This window comes from Odontesthes bonariensis, chromosome 23, assembly GCF_027942865.1.
Source record: "Odontesthes bonariensis isolate fOdoBon6 chromosome 23, fOdoBon6.hap1, whole genome shotgun sequence".
Taxonomy (NCBI): Eukaryota; Metazoa; Chordata; class Actinopteri; order Atheriniformes; family Atherinopsidae; genus Odontesthes; species Odontesthes bonariensis.
This window is the reverse complement of record NC_134528.1, coordinates 20403286-20426743: the sequence shown is the minus strand read 5'-3', so window position 1 is coordinate 20426743 and position 23458 is coordinate 20403286. Positions and strand designations below refer to the sequence as shown.

Sequence of the window (23458 nt, the reverse complement as noted above, 5' to 3'; positions counted from 1 at the left end):
AATTCTTGGACAGATGAGCTAAAAAGAGATATAATGTTTGACGGATAGCCTTGATGGACAGCCACTGTAGAAAGACGAGTATTTAATGTTATGTTAAGTTGGTTAACTTCCCAATCGCACAGTGCAGGGCTCACATGAGCCCTAGAACTTAAATCTGAACACAGTACAAACAAATATAGAACAGTATGCATGGTCATTTTCATTAACCTCCAGTTACCAATGTCTCCAAAGTGCAAAAGTCAAGAAGAATGAGTGGTTAGAGTAAACCTGAGATGACATTCACATTCCTGAACAAGACCACAGACACATGGACAGAAATACAGGGCAAGTCCACCACTACCACGACATTAGTTCAAAGTTTCATATCACTGATAGAAAGTCACTAACAAGAGGGCGCAACACTGGGTTACATCTCACCTCAACACCCTCCATCGCAGGCTGTACCAGAATGGGAGACAATGATTAGAGTCAGCAGAACAAAATGTGTGTTATTTGTGTGGCTGCGTGTTGTCTAACTTTGTACAATGTGGAAGGTGAGCAGATAAGACAGGGTCACTACTAAGGGACAGGGAGAAACAACCTACAAATGCCCATCGAGACAAGCTGAGTGCATATAAAGGCAGAATTCATATTGGAATGTTCTTCAGGTAACACAGAAACCAAGGCGTATGAAGGAGAGACACTTGTCTGACCGATTCCAAATCAAGACAACAAAAAGTGACACCTTTGGAATGGTGGATAAACTCTCTCACCAAAATGAAAATAGTTTTATATCCTTTCACAAACTCTTTTTATCCTGCTCCTACCAGCACTCATATTCATACACATACACATATTCTTTTCCTCACTGTCAAACTCCTCTAATGCCTACATAGTCTCTTCACCTCAACCTAGCTCCACCCCTCCTTCCGGTTTTTGTCTTCATCAGGATAAGCTAATTGCCTCACTGACCCTGGCTCAACTGTCACTGTCGGCCTTCCTGTCAACAGGAACAAAGACCACAAATTTGGAGGGCAGGAAAGACAAAAGGCCAATTTGCATCTAATTAAACACACCATTTTGAGACGACTCAAGGATGAACTCATATAAAGAGACATGAGCAAAGAAATTGCCGATGAGGGAAAGGCAGCTCTATTTCCCCCTCTCCGTCACCTTTTCTCTGCCTTTACAAGGTTATCTGTCGGGGAGATAATGAGGAGGCGCAGTGCTGGGCCCACCACCGCCTGCGTGGAGCCTAATTAATCATTGATTGAAATACGGGCACTCACAACTCGTCTGGGAAGAGGCAATACAAAGAGGGTGTTGACTACATGCGAGAATGGCTTTGTGAGAGAAAGAAGCCATTTCTCTCCCTCCTCAGCAAGTGTTATTTGCAAAAGCGATCATCTGAACAAAGGCTTTGCCAGTAGACAAGCATGTTGACCTGCATCTACTGGCGATGAATGCTTCAGTTTTGCTTGGAGGAGTTAAAAAAGATTCAAATAAAACAGGACGCTTCACGCTTGCGTAGGTCTGAGTGATAAAAGTGTTAACATTTGCATCGGTTCCGTCAGTTCTGTAAAGTGAAAGTATAGAAATGCGTTTACTTACACTGCCATCACTGCGCTGGCCTCCTTTGTGCGTTATTACAACCACTTCCATCCATTTCCGCAAGTGTTGCTGAGGAAGACGGACACAGAGATAACAGAGATTGTGTGTGTGTGTGTGTGTGTGTGTGTATGCCGTGTGGGTTTGTTTAGCTCACCATGTACAATGTGCCATGAATATGAAACAAATGGATCCATATAATAGGTAAACAATGACAAAATTTTACTGAACTGTGAAGCTATCATAAAGCAGACAAAGATAACAACTTACTTCATCATTCTCTTAAGCCTTGATGGCTTTGTTTCTTCAATAGTGTCAGCCTAAGACAGTTATCTACAGGAATCATATCTGCCTGTCGCACAGACGTTTCAATGCTTGTTATATGCCACAAAGACAAACTCCAAATATTCGGTACCAGTCAAAGCGGTATCTGATCATTGTAAGTAGCGTCAGTTATACTGTGTGTGTGTGTGTGTGTGTGTATGCAACATAAATCTTGTTGCTTTATCTGCAGAATAAATAACAAAATTGTCAAATACTCTAAAACTTAGTTAGTCAAAAGCTACAGGCCACTTAGCAGCACCACTTTACCACATAACTGGCAGCTGAGGCCATGATTTATGCTGAGCCGTTGGGTGTTGAATGACAGGAGAAAGAGGAGGCGAACAACATCGGATGTTGGCGCTTCTTACCATCATCTGATCGCAGAATTTGTCGTTGAAGGAGTTGGGGAAAAGACGCGTGACAGAAGTCAGGCGGTTCACAACATTGAGTGTCAGGCTGCGGTAGTCGCCCAGCATCATCAACAAAGGCCGCATGTGAGTGTGGATCTGGTCTACCTCAATAGTGGCCCCCTCCAGGAACTACATAGAGTAACAAACAAGAGTAAATCATTTAAAACATAGAATGATTATGAAATCTTGCCAGAATTCCCAAAATGAATATTGTACAAAAAACAAAAAGCATACGATTTAAATTCTATCATTCTAGCTTGCTTTTAACAGTCCCCCCTCAACACGATATCCACCCTTTTGGACTGCTTACTGCTCCTCATGTCACGACTGAAGAGCTAAGGCCACTCAAATAAGGAAATGGTAAGCTGTGAACAAACACACACGCCAAGCGAACACTGATGACGCACAGTCTCACAGAGACACGGGAGTGGGGGAAGGGGGGCGATGCATGGCAGCCACATTCATTTTCCTCTCAGCGCTAAGAACAAGCACTCCATCCTGTATCGATCTAGCCATGGCAACGCTCATTAGAGCTAGCAGGGCAGAGATGAAAGAATGGAGAGAACAGAAAATGGAAAGAAAAAAAAAAGAAAATCACAGGATGTGAAGAGGAGTGACAGTAGTAGAGAAAAATAAGGATGAAAAGCATAGAGTAGATGGATAGAATCTAAGATTGTATGGATACGTTGATAAATAGTGGGAGAACTGGCTCAGGGAGTGTGAGATAAACCTCAGATGAAGATAAGTGGGAGGGAAAACAGTAAGAGGGGAGGAATAACAAAGAAGACGGAAAATGGCAAAGAACAACTGAAAATAACATAATGAGAGAACGCACTTGTAGAGAAATTAAGAGGTTCAAGCCTGGGGTGACAAAACAGAAGGCCATTTCATAGAGAGAAGAAAATGCCACTTTGGAAAAAATTTAAAGGGCACAACCAAATTTCTTGCGTATTTTACTTTATACCTTGAGGGAACAGACCAATCCATATTTACAAAGGTTAAGTCTGCGGGTCTAAGGCTGTGTTTTAGTTCAAAATAGGTTGCAGTTGGATTAGGTGATGTAACAAGAATGAGCTTTCCATCCGAGTGGAATTAAACCCATTATAATTCAAGATTTCAGTTAAAAATCTTCAAACCATATAAAGAGAGACGTTAAACAAAGATTGCTTTGCAAGATTTAGATTTTTGTAAATCAAATCTTAGGAATGATTCAGTCTTCAACAAAAACAGACGTACTATCTTTGCTAAAGTTGATAGATTTAAGAGCATCATGAATTAGTGTAGCGATTTAAAAAAAGAAAAGAGATAAGGGGGGGGATGAGAGATGTCACACTGACCTTCCTCATGCATGCCTCGCCTGCTTCCTGCAGTTCATTGTTGGTGGAGTTGAGCGCTTTGAACAGAGCAGCAATGATCTTTTCTCTGGACTGTGGCAGGTAGTTACATGCAGCCAGGGCATCTAATCAAGTTACAAAATATAAAAGATTTAATAGGCTCTCTGAGAAGACAAAACATCTAAACATTTCTGAATAGGTACTAATTCAATACACACATACAGATAAAACAGAGAAAGTGAGACAATACAGTCAAAAATAATGATCCACTCAATTTCAACAAACACAATGTTAATAGTTTGTGTCTTAGAAAATCTGTCTAGCAAATGGACTCAAAAGAAGAGTGAGCCTCATTTCCATACTGTTAACATTGCGATACAACTGGGCCGACTTACTGAGGGCTGCAATACGGAGAGGAACCAGGGAGGGAAGGCTCTTATAACATGGAAGTTTCATCAAAGCAGCATCCTCTGCCTCGCATAGGTTCAACAGCTAGACAGGGAAAGAGAACAATGCAGAAGTCAATTCAAATAATACAACAGGTGAATGATTAATTCAGGTAAATTCTAAGCCTACGTGCCACTTTGAGACGACGGACAAATTAACGTTTGTGTGCCAATACAAAAGAAGAGGAGAATCAAACTGGGAATACATTCTAAAAGCACTTGATAGCGTATCTGCAATGCATACCTCTGTGTAGAAGACCTTGTGCTCCATTACATTGAGGTCCATGGTGAAGAGGCGGGGCTGCAGGGTGGTGCAGAAGGTGTTACCCTCCATCAGGCCGATTTGGGCGTTGGCGGGCTGGTGACGCAGCAGGTGTTTCTTGGGAGGAACCATATCTTGTAAAACCTAAAGAGAATAAATCCATCAAGAAGTGGTTTACATGAATACACGGCATTCAGCAGGCACTCTTTACCAGCACACTGCCAGTGCTTAGAAAAAAAATAAAAAAAATATATGCAATTATCATTTATCAGTTTGGAAGAAATGCATCACAAAAATATTTTTAAATAACCATTATAACTCTCAATATGAAAATCAAGAAAATTTCAATGGGTTTTACTCTTGGGCAACGAGATGCACCTTTTAATTCAAGCCAGTTTCGTCTTTTAGGCTCATGAACCATGTGCATTTAACAAAAAGGTCCATCACACTATCTAACCACGATACACTAAAAAAGGTTTACAGTCTTTGGTTTCACCTCTTTGTGCGGTTCCATGATGACTGTAACACTCTTGCCGGTGACTTGAGCCAGCACCTGCAGGGAGTGCATGGCCTGCTTTCTGACAGTGGAGTTGGGGGAGGTGACTTCTCGGACCAGGTCATGGGTGACCATGTGAAAAGATTTGTCTTGGGCCGCCAGCAGTTCCTCAGTCTTTTCCTCGTCCTTCAGTGGAGTGGCACAGCGCACTAGCAACTGCTCCAGGGTAGTCTTTGCCATGGCCACTGCCCCGTTTGACACCTGTGTGAATATAACTGAGCTCATAAATACAGAGTCCTTACAGTAGAGAAATGCTGGTCTGAGACAAATGGAAAATTACGAGCCGAGTGTGCACTCTCACCTCTCCTGTGAGGTCCATCATGACAAAGAGCAGGGCTTTGAGAAACGTGAGCTGGTTCTGCAGCACCCAGATGAGAGGCAGCCTCTCCATCAGAAATTTGATGGACACCACACCACCAAGTTTAGCGTACCAGGCCTGCTCATAACAGCATGCGCACAAACGCTCAACGATGTAGGAGAACAAAGGCAGCTGGCATGCCTGGGGACACGAAAGCCAGCGTTATTAAGGGCGTTTTCCATCAAAAGACAACACACATGTCAACTAATAAGTCAGTTGTTCCGAATAATACCTTGTGCACGAGAAACAATTGAATTCGGTCAAGGGTTGGCTACACAGTTTTAAGCTCAGTGTGTAAATAAATAATGTCTGAGGGGTTGCTCTTTCACGAGAATGAGAGTGAAATAACTGCCTTAACAGTCTTTATGTTCACCAAATAATGCAGAACAAGCTTATGTGCTGCTTTCAGATTCATGGGAACCCTACAACATTTGATCGTTTGATGTGATTTACCCTCTCTTTGGAGCCAAGGATGATGCTGGCCACATCAAAGATGACAGCCAGAGCCACTTCTCCAATCTTACAAAGCTCCTTCTCCTCATAAGCCATGCAGATAGCTATGGCATCGATGAGAACCAGTGGATCCATGCCCTTTGAACCATTCTCCTCACTGTGGAACATGGCTGTGCTTGGCTGGCTTCCAAGCTGGTAGCAAGGCAGCAGGAAAGGACCTGGCAGGAGGTAGGAGGACGAGAGAAAGATATGATCGCTACGCTACCACCACTTTGACTTAGGGGACATTCAATTTTAGATTTTCTTTTTAATAAAATATCATCTTTGAATATTACATGCGTCAACTGCAAAATAAAAAAAAAAGTCTGACTGGGAATGTAAAGAAGAAAAAAAAGAAACTGGAAAGAGAGTTACTCTATTGTGCTGAGGGGGATTAATGTCAATGCAAGGGCAAAACAGAAAACTAATTTTTAGTTCCTCTGAAGTATGAAGAGCACTGGTTCCTCACCACACTGCTGAGCCACAGCCACCATGGTGTAATGCCGAATCAGACTGGCTACAAAAGGCAGCGCACTGGGCCTCAGGTCCTTTATCACAGCAGACATGAATGCCCCAGTTAAAGCCTGTTCAAAAGTTCTGCGGGCAGGTGTGTCTTGTGCCTTGTAGCGGTGAGAGATGATGACATTAGGAATCCACTTCTCAGCAAAGCTAATGGGCGGAAAAAAAACAAAACACAAAATGAATAATGAGACGATCACCTATAGACAAGAAAAACATGTAACAGTGTCAGAAACCTTCCCTTAAAAGCCCAAAAAGTAGTCTATTGTGCCATGACACAATATTTGAAAAAGTAATAACACATGTCCACTGCTTCCAATTCTCTACGTTTTTACATTTTCAGTTTCCTCTTTGTTTCCTCTGCCTTCCTTTTTCCCCTGTGTTGGCATGTTTTATTATTTACAGCTGCTGAAGGCAACTGGGCTGTGCTGTGATTGAGCAGCTGTTTTCTCCATGCTTGAGCTTGTGTTTTATAATGCCACACGCCAGGAGCAGACCTGATGGACCGCTTCATTTTATTAGTGCCATTTGAAAAAAAAAAAGTTCTTTGGAGGAAGAGGTGTGAAGTGATGGGGAGGTGGACTGTTTGGGGGGGGAGAAAGTGGTTGGTGGGATAGTCGACAGAGCATCAGATCAATTTCTCCTCACTCATTCGGGGACTGGTCATTCCAACATTACTCAGCTCAGCCAATTTGGCATTTCAAGAACAGCTCTGTGTGTGTGTTACATCTTTTTATATTTTCAGAGTGACAACATTTTTTGGGGCAAAAAGGGATGCAAGGGAGGCAGAGAGAGAGCAAGAAAGCAGACAAATCTTTCAAGATAGAAAGAACACTGCAAATCAAGACGTCTGAGAAGGCACACAGCCCCCCCCATTATAACTGGCACACCTCATTATACCCATGTGCACAAAAACATATTTGAGTGCAAGTGTGTATGTTACTGCATAATGACAGGAGAGAGTAAGAGGCATAATGTAGCATAAACAGAAAGGGGAAAGTCAATTAGCCCCTGCTTGGGGATCAATGATGGTAATGTGACTAACCCGCCCAACAAACACCCTCATTTCTGTTTGTTTGTTCATGTGTTCGTTTGTGCTCTGCAGTGAGGCCTGACAGAAGGTGGATGGCCTACAAATGCATAATCAGTAATACCCGCTTTAGAGGTGGCGTTTATAGCAAAATGTAATAAAAACATGGCAAAGAAGACAGAGAGCAGTGTAAGTCAGCGGGTAGGAAGACAGTTGGGAGTAATGGGGATGCATAGAGGCCTGGTGTGGCTGGGGAGAGAAAGATGGGCAGAAAAGAAAGGTTAAGTCAGCAGTGGGCAAGGATAGATGTCAATGTGAATGGGTTTCTGAAGGAAAAAGGTATCTTTAAGGTGCGTCATTCGCTTGTAAAAAAGTTCAGCAATATTTGCACCACCTGTATATACAGTATCTAGAATCTAGATTTACTGCAGTGCCATTTCTCCTTTACTCTGAACAGTGTGAATTCATTAAAGGTAGTTCCATGTAAGTGACACAGATACTTTTTGGTCCCATTTCTGGTTCCAAGCAAGCTGAATCCATAATAAAAAGTGATGTATAGACACTACGGACAACTGTTTGGATAAAGACTCGTCACAGCAACAGATCTGACACACAGACAGCATATTATATTTAGTATGTGACTGACAGTAGTCTCTAAAGTCAATCATATGTTTTTTAAAGTTCAGCTACAGTCACTGAAAATCAGCTGTTAGCAAACTAGCTTTCAGGTTGGCTAAACCTTCTTGCATCATCTTAGAGGGAACAGAGTGATTTTGTTTTTTCGGCTGCGATTTGGTGTGAAAGCTCCCAGACTCTTCTGGTCAGTTGCTGCCGTCTTTCATTTCTGAGTTTTTCTACTCACTGTAGCAAACAACCACATACTGAGAGTGAAAAATAGCATCCGTCCACAGCCCTCCATTGCTGCGTTGTTCGTGTTGTGTCAAGATGACATGTAAGAAGTTGCCGGTGGCGCCGCTATTACGGTCAGAAAAATATCCCACCTACGTTGATGTAGTAAGAGCTGGGGACTGAACTGGAAAACAAAAGTCCTAACACACATACCGAGGCAAACCGTGTAATGGACAAAAGCCAGCGCATTACAAATCAGTTGATAATCAACTGTATGTAGTTACTGTGCCACAACAACCCCAATATGGAAGCATACACCACAGTCAAATTAAAGCCAGAGTGTTTACTCACTTGGGATGAGACAGAAGTTGGTAGAGGGCATGTTTATTGTCATCCAGGCTCGTCATGGCCACCAAGAAACATTTAATGACCTCCCAGGCCTGGCGTCTGTAGTAAGGCTCTGTGTTGGCACTCTTCAGGCAGTCAAGAGCAGTTTCTATTGCCTTGGAGAAACAGAGCATGAACAGTTTACTACATCTTCACCTGTCTGAAATGGCAGTTGTTTACGCAAAATGCCAATACTGGTAAATTATTAATATGGGAAATAAACTGTATAGTCCATATATATGATTAACTGCATGAAGGAACAGAGCACCATCTGGCAGAGTAAAGGTCATTATCATTTTTACATTATGGGCTGTCAAGCCACAGCAGCTAGGCACTTAAAAGGGAGAAAATGAACTAATTAATGCCACTCAGAGGATAGAGCAAGGATGAGGAGAAGCCAGAGAATTAAGGGTGGATGAGAGTATAGCATGATATAATAGTAGACTCTAATTGTAGAGTGTTTCTGTCAGAACTGGGACTTTGTCAAACACTGTGATACCAATAATTAAATATCAAATAGTAGAATAGAAAATACATTTTGAATCCAGTATTCAATGAAAACACTGCTTCATCCTTGGTGTGGATAAAAAAAAAAAAAAAAATGATAATAAAATAGTCGCTACAAACAATAAAATACAACAGATCACAGAAAACTGGAAAAGAGCTTGAAAGGCAAAGGATGCAGAAAAACAAAAAATAAAAATCAAAAGGTGTGCAGTTAAAACAACAAGTCAGTGTTTATCCTTGCTGTATTATTGTCCAAGATATCATTATTATCTGATCCATTGGTCCAACGTGCAGCACTTTAAGCCGTCTTTCCCAACTAACCATATGGCTGCTTAGTGAGACACATGCCTTCAGCCTGTGCTGCATGTTAAGCTTTGTGTGCGAGTTGCCTACGCCCACGATGATGCCGAACACACAGACTGATAACCAAGAAGAGGCAGCAGCCATTAGAGAGAGTAAATAATGCCGTCATGGTGGCCCACAGTAGATTGATGATTACTGACTGGGGGATGAGGAGGAGGAACAAGACATGAATTTAATTACCTGGAGGACACACACAGACACACACACACACACACATCTCCTCACTTACTTTGTCTCTCACACAAACAAACTTGTGACAAAGATATATTGCTCTCAGTGGAGAACAATAATGAGGAATATCAAGCTCTTTTAGGTTTAAGTCTTTTGTCGATGGCCCAAATGCAACGGCAAAAGGGGGAGAAAGGGCCTTGAAAGTAGCGTCAGATGCTGTTAAGAGAAATCACCACGAAACTTTTCTCTTCAGTGAACAATTGGATAAAGCAAAGGTCATCTATCCACATCATCATCTTACCTTCTCCATAGGAAGTTGTATGGATGCTTTGCAGTCGGTGAATTCAGCCTTGATGCTAGGCCCCTGGACCTCAGTCACCACATAATGTAGTCTTTGAGACTCCTTCAGCATCTTTCTGTTGCTGCCTCCAAACTTTCCCAGCACCCGGTAAGCCACATGGGAGATGCTTTCAGCTGGATTACGGAGGGTACGCCACAAGGCCTGGAGAACAGGATGGAAAGAACTTAAAACTTTTTGTTTTGGATCAAAATTCAATCAAAATGAAATAAGGCCCAGTTGCACTGGTGAGTGTCATCAGTAAAAAGTTGGGGCGGCTGGCAAGAAATTTACAGAGCTAAATTCACTGAACTAAGTACTATATCAGACTATAATGGTGATAACACACCTATTGAAATTTCGACTTCCGCAGTCTCACCAGCTATTATGCAAGTAATCTTTCTCTTTCGTCGCCTTTTTGCCAACAAGGTTCTAAGCAGCATTTCATCTTCCAGATACTGCAGCAGTATCATTGATGACAGGTGTTTTCTTCTCCACTTTAGTCGCTGTAGAGTGGTTAGCGGTAACCTTTACGTAGCAGCGACACCTCTGTGACGGAGAAAATTGCAGCTACTGCCGCATCTACCCCTGCGCCACTAAATGGCCGACACGAAACCGTGACGTCATCAACCATGCTCGCACGAGCCATCGCGGCAACCATGCTGGGTCCTTAATCCTTGTTCATTGACTTGTCTGCATTGCACCAAGTTCACCACAAGATGGCAGATACGTTAAGCAACAATGACTGAATTAATTGCACTAATTAGAGGGAGTTATAACATACTTTGCAACCAAAACCTTCATCTGATTAAAATTCTATGTTTGCACAGACGACACTGCAATTGACCTTAAATAAAAAAATTTTTTAAAAATCATCACCATGTCGAGAAAAAAACCCCACCTGCATGAGTTCAGCCCTGACAGGCTGAATGTGGTCGTAGAGGAAGTCAGGCTGTAGATTGTCCACACACAGCTCCAAGGTACGAAGGCCCTGGCTAACTAGGGTCTGTGAACCGTTGAGTGCAGACACCAGTGGGTCCATTAGCATGGGTAAGTAGGGCAGCAAGGAGCTCAGGCGCACTGGCACTGTCAGACACAACTCCACAAATAGGTCCTTCATGTGCTGCTTGTGAAGACCGCTCTGCAGCATGTTTAGACCTAATGGAATTGGAAGGGGGATGTTGGAAATTTGAGAAGAATAAAAGCATTGGCATCCACTTTTCCACATTTGTCAAACATAAGAAATTCTCAAGAAAAGAGTAACGGTGAAGGGGAGGTTTTACCTTGCAACAAGTTGGGTAGAAGGGGCAAGAACTCCTGGTACAGAAGGTCATGGCTGCCTCCACCGATAGAGCGAAAGAGGGCGCGAAGAAGTAGGAAGTAGTTGTACGGTTCCTTAGCGGACTGAGCCAGCTCCATTGAGCTGTTCACTATCTTGTGGAGGTGTGGCTGAGGAAAGAGGGAAAAGTCTTATTAGTAAAAGACTTTCTAGAGGCTCCTTTTTTTGTTGTTCCATTGCTAAGCACCCAGTTACCTTTAGCATCTGCTCATTCTCAGCAGCAAACAACGATACCGAGCCAAAGACTAATTTGAAGAGCTTGAGGTAGAGGTTTGAGAGTTCAACGTTTGAGCCCATTTCTGGTAGCCTCTCAAGAAGATACTCTACTAGGATGGTGGCAAACAGAGCTGATGTCGACAAGTTGGCCAAGAAGGAATTTGCTACGATCTGGAAAACAACAGAGAACCATTCTGTATTTTTATGTGCATTTGTGAGAGAAAATAGATTAGCCCAGAATCAAAACTTAACAGATTTATCTTTATATGTGAGACAGTATGTACCTGCAATGCATAGTTCTTGGAGATCCTCTCCACCATATATGGCACAGTGGTCTGAAAAATCTCCTTGAACGTGAGAGGGTTCATCATGGTGAAGACCCCTGCAAAGTGCTCCAGAACCTCTTTCTCCTCCTTCATGCGGACGGTCTGGCAATTGGCTACTCTGACGTACGTCTGCTGGTTATTGGCAACCTGCACCTGTATTAGTAGAGACCATTATGTTAAACTCAAGGAAACTTCTCCATCATATGCATCAATTCCAGATCAATTTAGAATTCCCTAACAACTGCACAACTTGGAAAAATGACAAACGTTAAAAACAACAATTTTAAATGCAAAATACGTTCCAAGAGCCGCAATCTGTTTAATCTTTGGTTGTACCTGGTAGATGTCCAAGGCCTGCATGGCATATTTGACCAGTTTAATGTAGATTTGGGTCTCTTTTGGTTGGAGTTGTTTGTTCGGAATGAATTGCGCCTCTGAGAAGAAAGTAGGAAATTAAACATTGCGTTACAAGAACAAAACAATCACGGTAAAAGCTCCACTTAAGGAGACAAATCAATGGTATATGTGCTTTAAGCATTTCAAGGTATTGAAATGATTGCATGATTTAATGTCAACAACTCTTCCTTATGCATTGAACAAAGAACAAAAATGTCTGCTGTTCCCCTCACCTCCTGGAGCCTTGCAAGAGGTGATGCCCCAAGTAATTGTCTTCACTCCGCATACCAGGGTCTTGACTAAACTGCGGCAGTCCGACACCTGAAACGTCTGTTTGTCTTCCTTCTCTCCAGGTCGGTCAAAGGGCGTTGCTGGTGGTGCCGGTGCCGCAGCAACAGGTGTTGGCGGAGCGGGTGGTGGAATGGCAGGGGTGGTGGAGGGCGTGGGCGTGGCTGGTACCCCAGGTAATGCCCCTGGGTCAACCACACCCATTTCCGACTGAGGTTTACATTTCTTGAAGATGGATACCAGCTGGTAGCGTGCAATGGTGTGAAATTTGAGTACAAACACCTGTTTTATAAGAAAAGGAAAAGCGGGAAAAGTAAGTCAGCATTTCTTCAATGATATCACTTCATAGAAAAAAAGGTCAAACTTACCTCCAGCATCCTCATCAGAATGTCCCGCCCGTTTCCGTTTTCCTGCTCCGACTTTGAGCGGATACAGTCCACAAGGTTGAGAAGCAGCTTGCAGGACATGGTCTGGATGTTACTGGGAAGCGACTCGTCATCAATGTTCTTGGCGAAGAGCTGCACGGCTAGGGATAAATCTGTCAGGGGCAAGTTCTGACGAACATGGTGCACCAGGTCTGCGAGAGTGCTGTAGGCCAAGGGCCTGGAGAGAAAGAGAGACATGCAAAGTGGGACAGAATTACAATCATGTGTCAATCCTAAATATTAGTTAAAAATGTAGAAGATATGTTCGGGTGATCTGAAGTTTTTCTCAAGGCAGAGAAAGTACGAATTAAGCAGGCTGAAGTTTCACAGTTATAGAAAGAACCTGAGGGATGAGGAAGAAAGGAAGAGAGAAGGTGAACTAATGAGTGATACTGATGGTCCAGCCAGCTCTCATCCAACTGCCCCGTTTCCTTTCTAGTACTAATGGGAAATGACAGCTATTTTGTTGATGAGGTGAGCTACTTTGGCAACTGGGAGGGGTCAAGGAGGTTTTGAAATCAAACTAAGAGAGGACGTGCGAGAAGCCTGCCCTCTGGAGACGCAGGTGTACATGAGAACTTGACAGTGCGATATGCGCTGCAGTGTTGCACTCAGCTTCCCTGAGAATTTCTGCAATAGTGAGAAGCTCCTAATTAACAGGATAAGACACTTAACACCTTATGCACCTGGTTGAGAAATCCCCATGAGAGTGAGCCTGTGCCGACACCACAGAGTTGCAACCGGTGGTGCACACAAATACAGAAAACTTACCTGAGAGTCTCCCGAGCAGTGTAACCAGAGCCGATTAGGATGGATTCATCAAAAAGTTTATCCATACACGGTATGAACTCTGAAACACAGCGAAAATGAATGGTATGAGTCAAATAGGTTAGGTGTGGAGAGAGAGATAAAAACAAGTTGATAGATGGAAGGAAAAATAGGGGGGAAAAGTGCGTCCATGCATTTGTGGAAAGTAAGTGTTTAAAGTTTGAAATTCTAAACTTTATTATAATAAACGAGAAAAGAAAGAATAATTGTAGCTCTTGGCGTTTCTGCTTTGCCAGCAAGAGGTAGATTTCCATCAGCTTTCTGCAGCCACACCGTCAGGTGGCTTTTAAAAAATAATAAAAATGCACTGCTCTCTCAAGACTTCGCTGATAAATGGCTGAGCTTTTATTCCATTTCATTCAATCTCACCTCTCAACCAGCAAACAAAAGGGACGTTCCACAGCCCTGGTGCGACAGCTAACAAAAGAGTTCTTTCAGAACTGAAATGTGAAATCTAAAGCTCGGCAAGAATCCAGGCTGTTATGTGACCAATAACGGCAAAGTAAACTATAAATGGCCTCAAGGTTTCTGGACTTTTCAGTGATCATGAACAAAGAAAAGGAAAAAAAAAAAAAAAAAAAGACTAAACGTAACTAGCCTTTTCATTATCGTATATATTGTGCGCGTGTACGTACGGCTGCGCAGGTCAGTTGTGAGGATGTGCTTTGCTGCAATGAGCAGCTCCTTGCGGAGATGAGCAGTTTCAGGGGGGCAGTTGGACAGCAGCTGCAGCATGCCCTTTACCATCTGTTGAGAGTATTTTCCGACCAGGTCCTGACAGGTGTACAAAGAAAAGAAAAAAGAAAAAAAAAACATGATTCTGAATTCTTTTTTTAAAATTACTTTAAGCTAAATTATAAAGCATCTGATATTACACTGCTACTTGCTCATCGCCACAGGCAGAAACCATCTCCAAGAAAATGATCCTTTGAAATAGGTGCATTTGATTTACTAAAGAAACTACAACAATCCAAGCAAAACTGCTTTAAATTACAACTATTTTTCTGTGAGGCGACATAACTCACTGAACCAATTCACTGACAAGAGATTAAGCTTCAATGAGATGTACCTGGTAGATTCGGATGATGTAGGCCAGAAATGACAGAGTCTTGATTTGGGCAGCAATGAAATCAGCGTACAGCTCCTTGTTATAAAGTTTGTGCTGCCTAAAAAGAAAGCAAATGACATTTGAAAAAAAAAAAAAAAAAAAAAAAAAAAAAAAAAAAAAAGTTGGATACTGCCATTACTGTCGATTAGAAAGGTTGAAAGTTAGGGTCTCCGTGTACGAGTCAATTCTACATGGCTGACCTGTTCGTTTATGCCTCAGTTATTACAGAAAAGAAAAGCTGCACCTGGCAGGAGCAGATCCGATTTTTATTTTATTTTATTTTTTTCAAACGAACTCTACTCCATTTCCTTCCTGATTAAATGCTTAACACAACCCTGCTAAGCCAATTTCTACAATTTAAACTCCCCCACATGAATTTTAACACGGGCTTTCGCCAAAAACAGTACCAAGCGGTGCTTTTAACACATTGAGTGCAAAAGAGAAAAAGAAAGGTCAATTCTCTTTAACACACCCAAACCCATTTAAAACCTTTGAAATTGAAAATGATTTTTTTTTTTTAAAAGGCACATTGAAAATCCATTCTGAGACACATCTGCACAGCTCAAAACATAAGTGTGAACGGATAAAGAGATGCATTTTACCTGGCCTGCGGAGACACCTGCAGCATGATGGTGTTCATGATGAGGGGTACAAACTCTGACACCACATTGTGAATATTCAGCTTATACAGCTTAGATAAAAACAGAGAAAAAAAAAAAAAAAATCAGTTAGGAAATGATCATAGCTGAAGGAGGGAATTTGAATTCAGTACGAATAAAAAGGCTCGTACGTTTTTACTTTAAAGAAGAAAAAAAAAAGGAGTACTCTACAATAACATTTGAAATTCTAAAGGCAAAAAAAGGCAGATGTCCCATGTTGATCCACAGTTTTGGGTGAAATGATGGGTATCTTTAGAGGAGTCCAAAAGTATTTCACTCACTTGATACATCAGCACCACTATGATGGGCAGCTCTGCCAGCACCTTGAGAGATAATGACCCCCGAGGGATGATGGTGTGCTTTGAGGAAATTGAAAAGGAGAAATTGACAACAGAAGAATGAAATGAAATAACTGCTGAACTTAAAAAAACGATTACAGAAAATAATAAACTGCCACGACAAGAACAATTCAAACTACAAGTACTCCTATTTCTTGCACACTTTCGACAACAGTGTGTTTCAGCAGGTTAAGAGCACTTTGTTAAACATCTAGTTTTCCCTGCCGGATAGATGTTTATAGTTATAATAGGAAAAGAGCATTGTATGTTTCTGTGCATCGTCCATTTAGATACAGTATATATGCAGATTCATCATCTCCCCTGTTTAACCAACACAGTACACTCCTACCCCCCAGTGGTTATAGACAGTACTGTAAAAAATAGATATGTAGCACCAAACTAATCAGGAACTTACTGTTCGTGTTTCGCTGTCTTCTCTCTCTGGCGCAGTCTTAACCAACACAGATGTGATCATCCCCACCATTTCTGGTGAGGGAACAGTGTTTTCCGCTATGACCTGTGGATTCTCAAAGTATCTGGCCTGGGGAAAAAAAAAAAACACAAAACATGGTTGAGGAAAATGAATGGGTTCACAGATATCAGGACAAAGAAAAGCAGAAAGGAAGAGAGGCAGTGGGGAGAGGATGATGGTAAGGTAATAGGTGCTTCTAGCATAAAATACCCACATATTGACAAACACTTTCACGGTTGGAAAAGCCACACACACTCTTTGGTTGTACTCACAACAACTTTGGGAAGATCTTTGTAAATCTGCTTAACAAAGTCCAGAAAGTGGTGAATCTGAGAAGAAAGGATAATGGATCACATGTTGAAAACGGTTTAAATGTTCAATCTTTTTTTCATAATTAAGGGAATACCAATTCTTCCTTAAGACATGCACAACTAAAACATGTTTTATTAACAGTACAATGGAGAGATGGAATAAGTAATTAACTATTAAAATAGAACAGTAATTGCATCTGAGGAATATTTAGAAAAATGCTTTTCTCTTAAGTCAGAACTACAGCATTAAATGATCCATCTGCATTCATCAGCACAGCAACAAAGTCAGCTATCAGAGGTTAGCTTGAGGACAACCACATCCTTAACACTTTCACCAAATTTTCAGAACTCGAGAAAATAGTTAAATGGCTGCGATGCTCACCTCCTGAGAGATTGGAGGGCGGAACTGCTTGTGAAGTTCAATAATGATGCGAAGGCAAATCAGCACATTTTCCTCACTTTCAATCTGAGAAATAAAATGATGGAAAAACGGGTAGAATATGTAGAATGTATCCTTAGTCAGTGGTAAATGCCAGTTATTAACATTCAAAATATATTTTGGGCCACACCAATGACTCCCTACTGTTATATCAATAATTTCCCAACAACAAAACCATCAGATGTGAAAATGTTGAGTTGTGGGAGAACGGGAACCGTACCTCCAGGAAGCGAAACATCACAGACAAGATGTTCTTGGTGTGTGGACGAAGGTGCTCATTTGCTGGGATACGATGGATGATTTCCAGTACCAACTTTCTCAATTGCTGAACAGGTGGAGAACATTTTTTTTTTTTTTTTAATTAGTATTCCAACTTTGAACTTTAAAAATAACAAAAGGTCTGGTACTTGTCCTTAGCCACAAACCTGTGTAGGTTTTTCTTGAAGAAACTGCACCTCTCCATCCTGAAGAAACGTAAGGAAACGAGGGATGATGTGTTCCAAGAAGGTGGAGTACTGAGGTGAAGACGTTACATTCTGAAATATACAAGTCCAAGATGTTTCATGTGATGAAGAAAAGAAACTCAAGTGCAACACGCAGTATTTTCTTATGTTCAAAGAGCCCCCCCCCAATCCACTCCATCACCCACTGAAAAGATTCATCAAACTCACCTCAAAGTTCTCGCTGACCTCCTGCATCATCTTAAGCTTCGTTTCATCAGCTGGAAGTTAAAAGACAGAGTGCTGCCATTAATATCAAAGGGGCTAAGGATGCAATCAAAACTTTCACAGGGCTGACTCCGTGTGCTTAGCAGAGGCTTTCAGATCTTATCAGTTTTACTTTCAGCGTCCAGCTTAATCAAAAGGTACATCAAGAAACGCACTCAAACACTCAATCACGCAAACAAGCACTCTCTCACACACTCGCACCTTTGACTGGACTAAAGCATATCGCTCTCATCACATCGCCCACGCTAAGCACAGGTGCCTCATGGTTCATTTGGCCAACATTAAGGTGAGAACTTTCAATTGAATAAAATGGTGTCTCATAACTACCATGTATGAGAAATGTATTATTATTTAATTGTATTACTATCATAAAATTTAAGCTTCACGTCTTTTGCTTCATTCATTTTTACTGCACTTACAATCCCACACAACTTTTGAACTTGGCAAAGATGGTTCAGCCAAATCACGACGGTAGCTCGACTTAACAGTTCATGGAAACGCATGCATGGACTACTGCCTTACAGCTAGATAGATACCACAACTTTTAATGGCTTAGATGGCAACTTAATTATTCAAATACAATCCAGTTTTTAAAATAGGTGGAGCCCTGTTGCAAACTGTAAAAATAATCTGCCTATCCTTTAAACCCTTTGTCATTTCACATAGTTAACAGACAACATAACAAATACTGACATATTTTTCTTGTGTGCTGGGCTCATTTTTTTGAATGGTGCCAGCACACGCTGAAAGTGTTGCGTTTGCACCTTTTTCAGATCAAATATAATTTTAAACCCTCTGAAAATCATTGCATTCCATGTCTTTTTTACATTTTACAGAGCAACACTTTTTTTTTTTTGTTTGTTTTTTTTACAATCAGTCTTACAAGACAGTTCTGGAAATTACACAATTTTGGGACAGTCTTGATGCACTTTAACTGACACTCACAAAGCAAATTGGGGTTAAACTTACGTGTATTCGCATCTGTGAGCGCTGCCACAAATTGCAGGTATTTCTTCATGAGTGTGGTCTGGTCGACCACAGTGGGGCTGGGCGCGGGTACAAAGGCCATGGTGGCAGCAGGGACAGACTGGGCAGTAGCCTGCACAGATCTGTGTGGACACTATATTCTCATGTGCTGTAGAAATGAGAGAAGATAAGACACCTGAAACACTGGTAGTGAAAATAATGTAATCTTTAATCACACATTAACAAAAACAAAAGAAAATGCTGCGTTTGTTTGTTACATAGGCGACACTTTTTCCACTAACAGGTAACAGATCCAAATACATGCATCTTAACAGGCGCACATTGATGACATCATTACAAGCATCACCTAGCACAATTTCTGTGGACTCCAACAGTATTTGAACATTAAAAATAACGTTTTAAGGGTAAAATATAAATCGTGCAAGTGTTAAGACGTCTTGACCGCTTATTAATTCGCACAATAAAGCAACAAAAGTTAAACAAATTAATTTTGTAGAACACACTAGGAACGGTTAGCAAATAAGCTAGCCATCTTAAAGACTGAAAGCGCTCGCGAATCCACCTACAATAATCTCTATTTTCAGAGAAAATGAATGTTAGCCAGAGGGAGAAACCACATTAGCTCTGCTAATAACCTATTCAAAAATAACTTGCAAACAAGAAGCAACGAAAAACACCCAACATTTCCCCAAAAGTTTAAAAGACAAAACGAAGCCCGTGTACTTACCCTGCGCCGCCAACAGGAAACCGTCAGACCTCTGTATCAACCGCGCTCGCGCTGCTGTGTTCGCCGAAGCATATGTGTAATATACCTCCGCGAGTTTTTATTTATCACACGTCATATAAAAGGACAAATACAGAAAATCAATATTTTATCAACATTTTTTTCTATTCGTAAAAGGGATATAGTTGACGTTGTATAATTAAAAAATATCCTACTGGTCCAAATGTTTCCTCCTAGTCCCAGCGGAAGGATATATACTGAAAAGGGTGATCATAAGACCATCGTTTTCGATGGTCTTCTGCCTCCCTAGATCGCGCTTAATAGCGAAGAAAGTAGATGGCTTGTCGCTGCTGCCGGTGATAAGACTCTGACTAAAATACGTACAGTTTCTTCCTAATTAGAATAACAGATAATTGTTAACACAATGAATATACAGACGATTAGGTTATATAGGCAACTTTGCCTTCCTAACTTTTTCCCACAATTGAAGAAAAATGTATAATACAGCCTGGAATTGTATCATCATCGAGATACTAAATTTTAGGCCACACTGTTTCAATGAGTGAAAGGTAAAAGTTCCAACAAATAACTCCTATTTTAGTTTATTCAGTAATCTTCACAAAACAATATTTGGCGCAATGCAACAAGACGTGTAATTTCCACCTGCAAGCCACAATGGTACGTTTCGAAAAAAAAAGTAGTAACCTATGTACATAGATTATAATTCTGCGATACGATTAAACAGATCTTGGAGATATTTTAATTTATGTCTACACCTCGTATCATTTTTGTGGTCTGTTTTAACCACTAGATGGCAGTCCACTGAATGCACCTGTGAGTGCAAAATGTTTTGCCACCATCAGTGCAATAAGATAAATATGATTCCAGCATTTTACCAGTTATAAAACACATGGGAATGCAGTTTTTGGTTTTTTTTAATTGGGGGTCAATAAAAGAAAAAACATTCTGACTTTTGTATTGAGTCAAAATGGGTCATGCAACTGCTCTGAAAGTCTGAAAAGTATGCATGGAGTATATCAAATAGGGCATATAATCTGTTCAGAACATTCTCTTACATGGCACCATGTGTGAGTTTAACTGCTGAGGGGAATAAGAAAGAAAAGAAAAAGGGATGTTTAGGACAGATTTTTCTAAATCAATCTAGTCTTCCATTAAATTAGCAAGTTTTAGACACAATTAATGTGTCTATGCCATGAGTTATATTGTTTTTCACAAACAATTATCAGTTATTGTTCAAAGAGGCTACAGGAAAAATCCCAAATTTGGAGGAAAACCAGCTTTGGGGTCAATTTTGCACAGTCAAATTACATTACGTTATTTTGTACATCGTTTTCTTTTTTCCATTTTTTTTTTAAAGTGGCTCATCTTTAATGGCAGAGGAAAGCTGATTCAAGAACCTGAAGCTTCTTATTTACAATGGCTTTCATTGTTTTCACTGATCATCACTTTTTTTTTGGGGGGGGGGGGGGGTAGGGGCTGATAAAATTATGTCAAATTTATCAGTCCTATGAGAAAAACATCTGTTATCTGAGATCATTGCAGATCACCTTTCATAGCCCTGCTTCAGTTTGCTTTCCAAGTTTCATTGTGACCATATCAAGCCGCTTTCATACCCGCCTCTCAGAGTACAAACAGGGCAACAGGACATGTTTTTTCTTTTCATAATGCTTGTTTTAATAGCCTTGGAAATAATAAAGCTTGGCTGAAAGACAGACTTTTTTTTTTTTGTTTTTATCTTACCTAATCCATCAAGCCCTTCTCCTACCCACAAGCTTTGCTAATGGGTTTTCATTCACAGTTCTCCACTTCACAGCCTTCCATAGAGCGAGCCCAGTGGCAAAATAATAATAATAAAAAAGACTGCAAATGAGATATTCTTTTCAGTGAATGTCACATATGATGTAAGTGATAATTTGACATATAATGTGACTTTCTCATTCTCTTGCCCACCCTCTGTTCCCTAAGTAATAATGATCTGCTATAAGATGTTTGTCTCTGGCTTATTGCACTGTCCTGTTAGTTTAATTTATTTAATTTTTTATTTTCTGATGGGGGCTTTATCCTGAGAGGACAAAGTGGATGACACACTCATTCTGCAGCTTTCCAAAACCACTCATCTGTCCATTAGATTTGTGTTTTGTCCATGCCCTGCCGCTCCTGCGGATGCCGCTATGACGAGGCCGGATCGCCTCTGAATTATTACATCTACAGAAAGAATTGCACTTTCCTTGAGACTGAGTCAGACTCGTCAACAATACCACGCTTTCTGTTTTTGGATCTAAAGGCCTCGTCTACGTTCACACTCTTCAACTCACATGCAATCCCAAAATCTGTAAAAAAAAAAAAAAAAAAAAAAATTTAAAAAAGAGAGAGAGAGGGAGAACATGTTATCTTTGACTCAGGTAAACATTTTTTATCAAAGGTGAAAATGGCTGATACTGAAATTCACAACTTTATAATGTTGCCACCCTTATAATCAGCGTTGAGATTTCCATTTCCATGAGCAGTTGCTGGCACGCTGCTTTGGTCTGTGTCCTGTAGTGGCCAGAAAATAAGTGTGATGTCATGGTATGATATTCTGCATTAACTACAGGCAAACACTGTCACAGGCTTCACAGGCAAAGCTCCAAAACCCTATGCACGGCCATCCCAAAGTACTGACCGTCAATCTCAATCAATCCTGCCTCCTTCCATTTTTTAACTTCCTTTTTCATTTTTAATACATAAAAAACTATGATAAGCTTATGCAGTACAACGCAACAAATTAAAGCAATCGTTGCATACTTTTTGGCCTTTAACCCCTTGAAAAAATGTTGAATTTAAAACACTTTCTCAACGAAATTGTCATATTTTTGAGAAAAAAAACAATCTTTTGTAGGATCGTAAAAGCATCCGTCATTTAGCCTTAAATAAAAGAGTCCAAGCAAATGACCATATGTGAAAGAGCTTTCTTTTTCCCCACCAACTCCTTCCAACAGGTTCACTTGAATAACTTTCTGGACGGAAGGGCTATTTGGTTGGGAACTTCAAGCCCTTTAAGCACAGTAACTAAAGAGATTTATCTCAACCACTGGCAGCAGCGGAAGGTTTCTCATGCAGGGATTTTTCATGCTTTAATTATTGGAGCCTACATGTTGGATCCAGGCAGGACAACTGTATGTCTTCTAATCACAGGAAAAAATGGATTTTCAACACACTGCTTAGATATTTTTGGAAATGTTTTGACAGTAATGAGTGTCAAAACATTGTGGAAAAGTTAATGTACTGTGCTGACTTTACTATCACCAGGTGTGTTGCCTTTTTAAGGAAAAAAAAAAAAGAAAGAAAAAAAACTGACTGCCTTTCTGGTTTAGTGCATGGCGCCGCATGTGCCGAGCACAGTGGTATGTCTTCCAGTCTGCACACCAGGCTTTATTGACCTTTTACAGCAAGGCAGGCAACAGTTGCTAATTGTTTACCACCACATCCTGTTTTGTCACTGCTTGTTTTATTGAGGATTATCACCTGCATTTGAAAATTGTCATGTTTTTGACGGTTCCTATTCTGGCCTCAAATGACGTCCTTATCTGGGTTTACGTTTTAGACATGTGTTCATACAAGCATAAAGCAGTTACTTGCTCAGACTCCTATGGTGTTAACGGACTGTATAAAAATACAAAAGCAAGCACAGAGTCATCGCTCATGTCTCATACAGCAATCACGCGCGCAATAAGGAAGTAAAGACATATTAAACCAGAGGAGGGGGAAAAAGATTTATCATAAATGGGAATAACTGTGGGTACCCGAGTCTTCATTTATTAATCAACTTTACAAATAATCAAATGACGTCTGTGACGTCAGCCAACTACACCCAATCAAGGTGCTTTCTTAGACACCTTTTTTGGTAATCCGCTTTCGTGAGAGGAGTTGTCTGATCGGCAC

At 40.9% G+C, this 23458-nt stretch overlaps 1 protein-coding gene across 2 annotated transcripts in view; it reads right to left on the bottom strand.

Moving 5' to 3' along the window:
• The window catches only part of trrap (transformation/transcription domain-associated protein), a 77555-nt gene extending 56608 nt beyond the window's left edge, over positions 1–20947 (bottom strand). The window contains exons 1-32 of one of the 2 annotated variants that reach the window (XM_075458088.1): positions 19520–20947; positions 18775–18940; positions 17749–17798; positions 17503–17613; positions 17298–17402; positions 17021–17104; positions 16600–16656; positions 16271–16396; positions 15799–15876; positions 15461–15549; positions 14820–14916; positions 14386–14524; positions 13694–13772; positions 12866–13100; positions 12443–12779; positions 12150–12247; positions 11772–11966; positions 11467–11658; positions 11216–11381; positions 10834–11090; positions 9897–10097; positions 8519–8670; positions 6239–6438; positions 5731–5948; positions 5221–5418; positions 4860–5120; positions 4346–4507; positions 4051–4147; positions 3659–3780; positions 2280–2450; positions 1591–1659; positions 418–438 (exon numbers count right to left, since the gene is read on the bottom strand). In XM_075458088.1, coding sequence (XP_075314203.1) covers positions 418–438; positions 1591–1659; positions 2280–2450; positions 3659–3780; positions 4051–4147; positions 4346–4507; positions 4860–5120; positions 5221–5418; positions 5731–5948; positions 6239–6438; positions 8519–8670; positions 9897–10097; positions 10834–11090; positions 11216–11381; positions 11467–11658; positions 11772–11966; positions 12150–12247; positions 12443–12779; positions 12866–13100; positions 13694–13772; positions 14386–14524; positions 14820–14916; positions 15461–15549; positions 15799–15876; positions 16271–16396; positions 16600–16656; positions 17021–17104; positions 17298–17402; positions 17503–17613; positions 17749–17798; positions 18775–18874 — 4467 coding nt within the window. In that variant the 5' untranslated portion in view covers positions 18875–18940; positions 19520–20947. The remainder of the gene's footprint in view (positions 1–417; positions 439–1590; positions 1660–2279; positions 2451–3658; positions 3781–4050; positions 4148–4345; positions 4508–4859; positions 5121–5220; positions 5419–5730; positions 5949–6238; positions 6439–8518; positions 8671–9896; positions 10098–10833; positions 11091–11215; positions 11382–11466; positions 11659–11771; positions 11967–12149; positions 12248–12442; positions 12780–12865; positions 13101–13693; positions 13773–14385; positions 14525–14819; positions 14917–15460; positions 15550–15798; positions 15877–16270; positions 16397–16599; positions 16657–17020; positions 17105–17297; positions 17403–17502; positions 17614–17748; positions 17799–18774; positions 18941–19519) is intronic. The other variant, XM_075458089.1, reaches the window with a different exon arrangement.
• Between the last annotated feature and the right edge of the window lie 2511 nt (positions 20948–23458).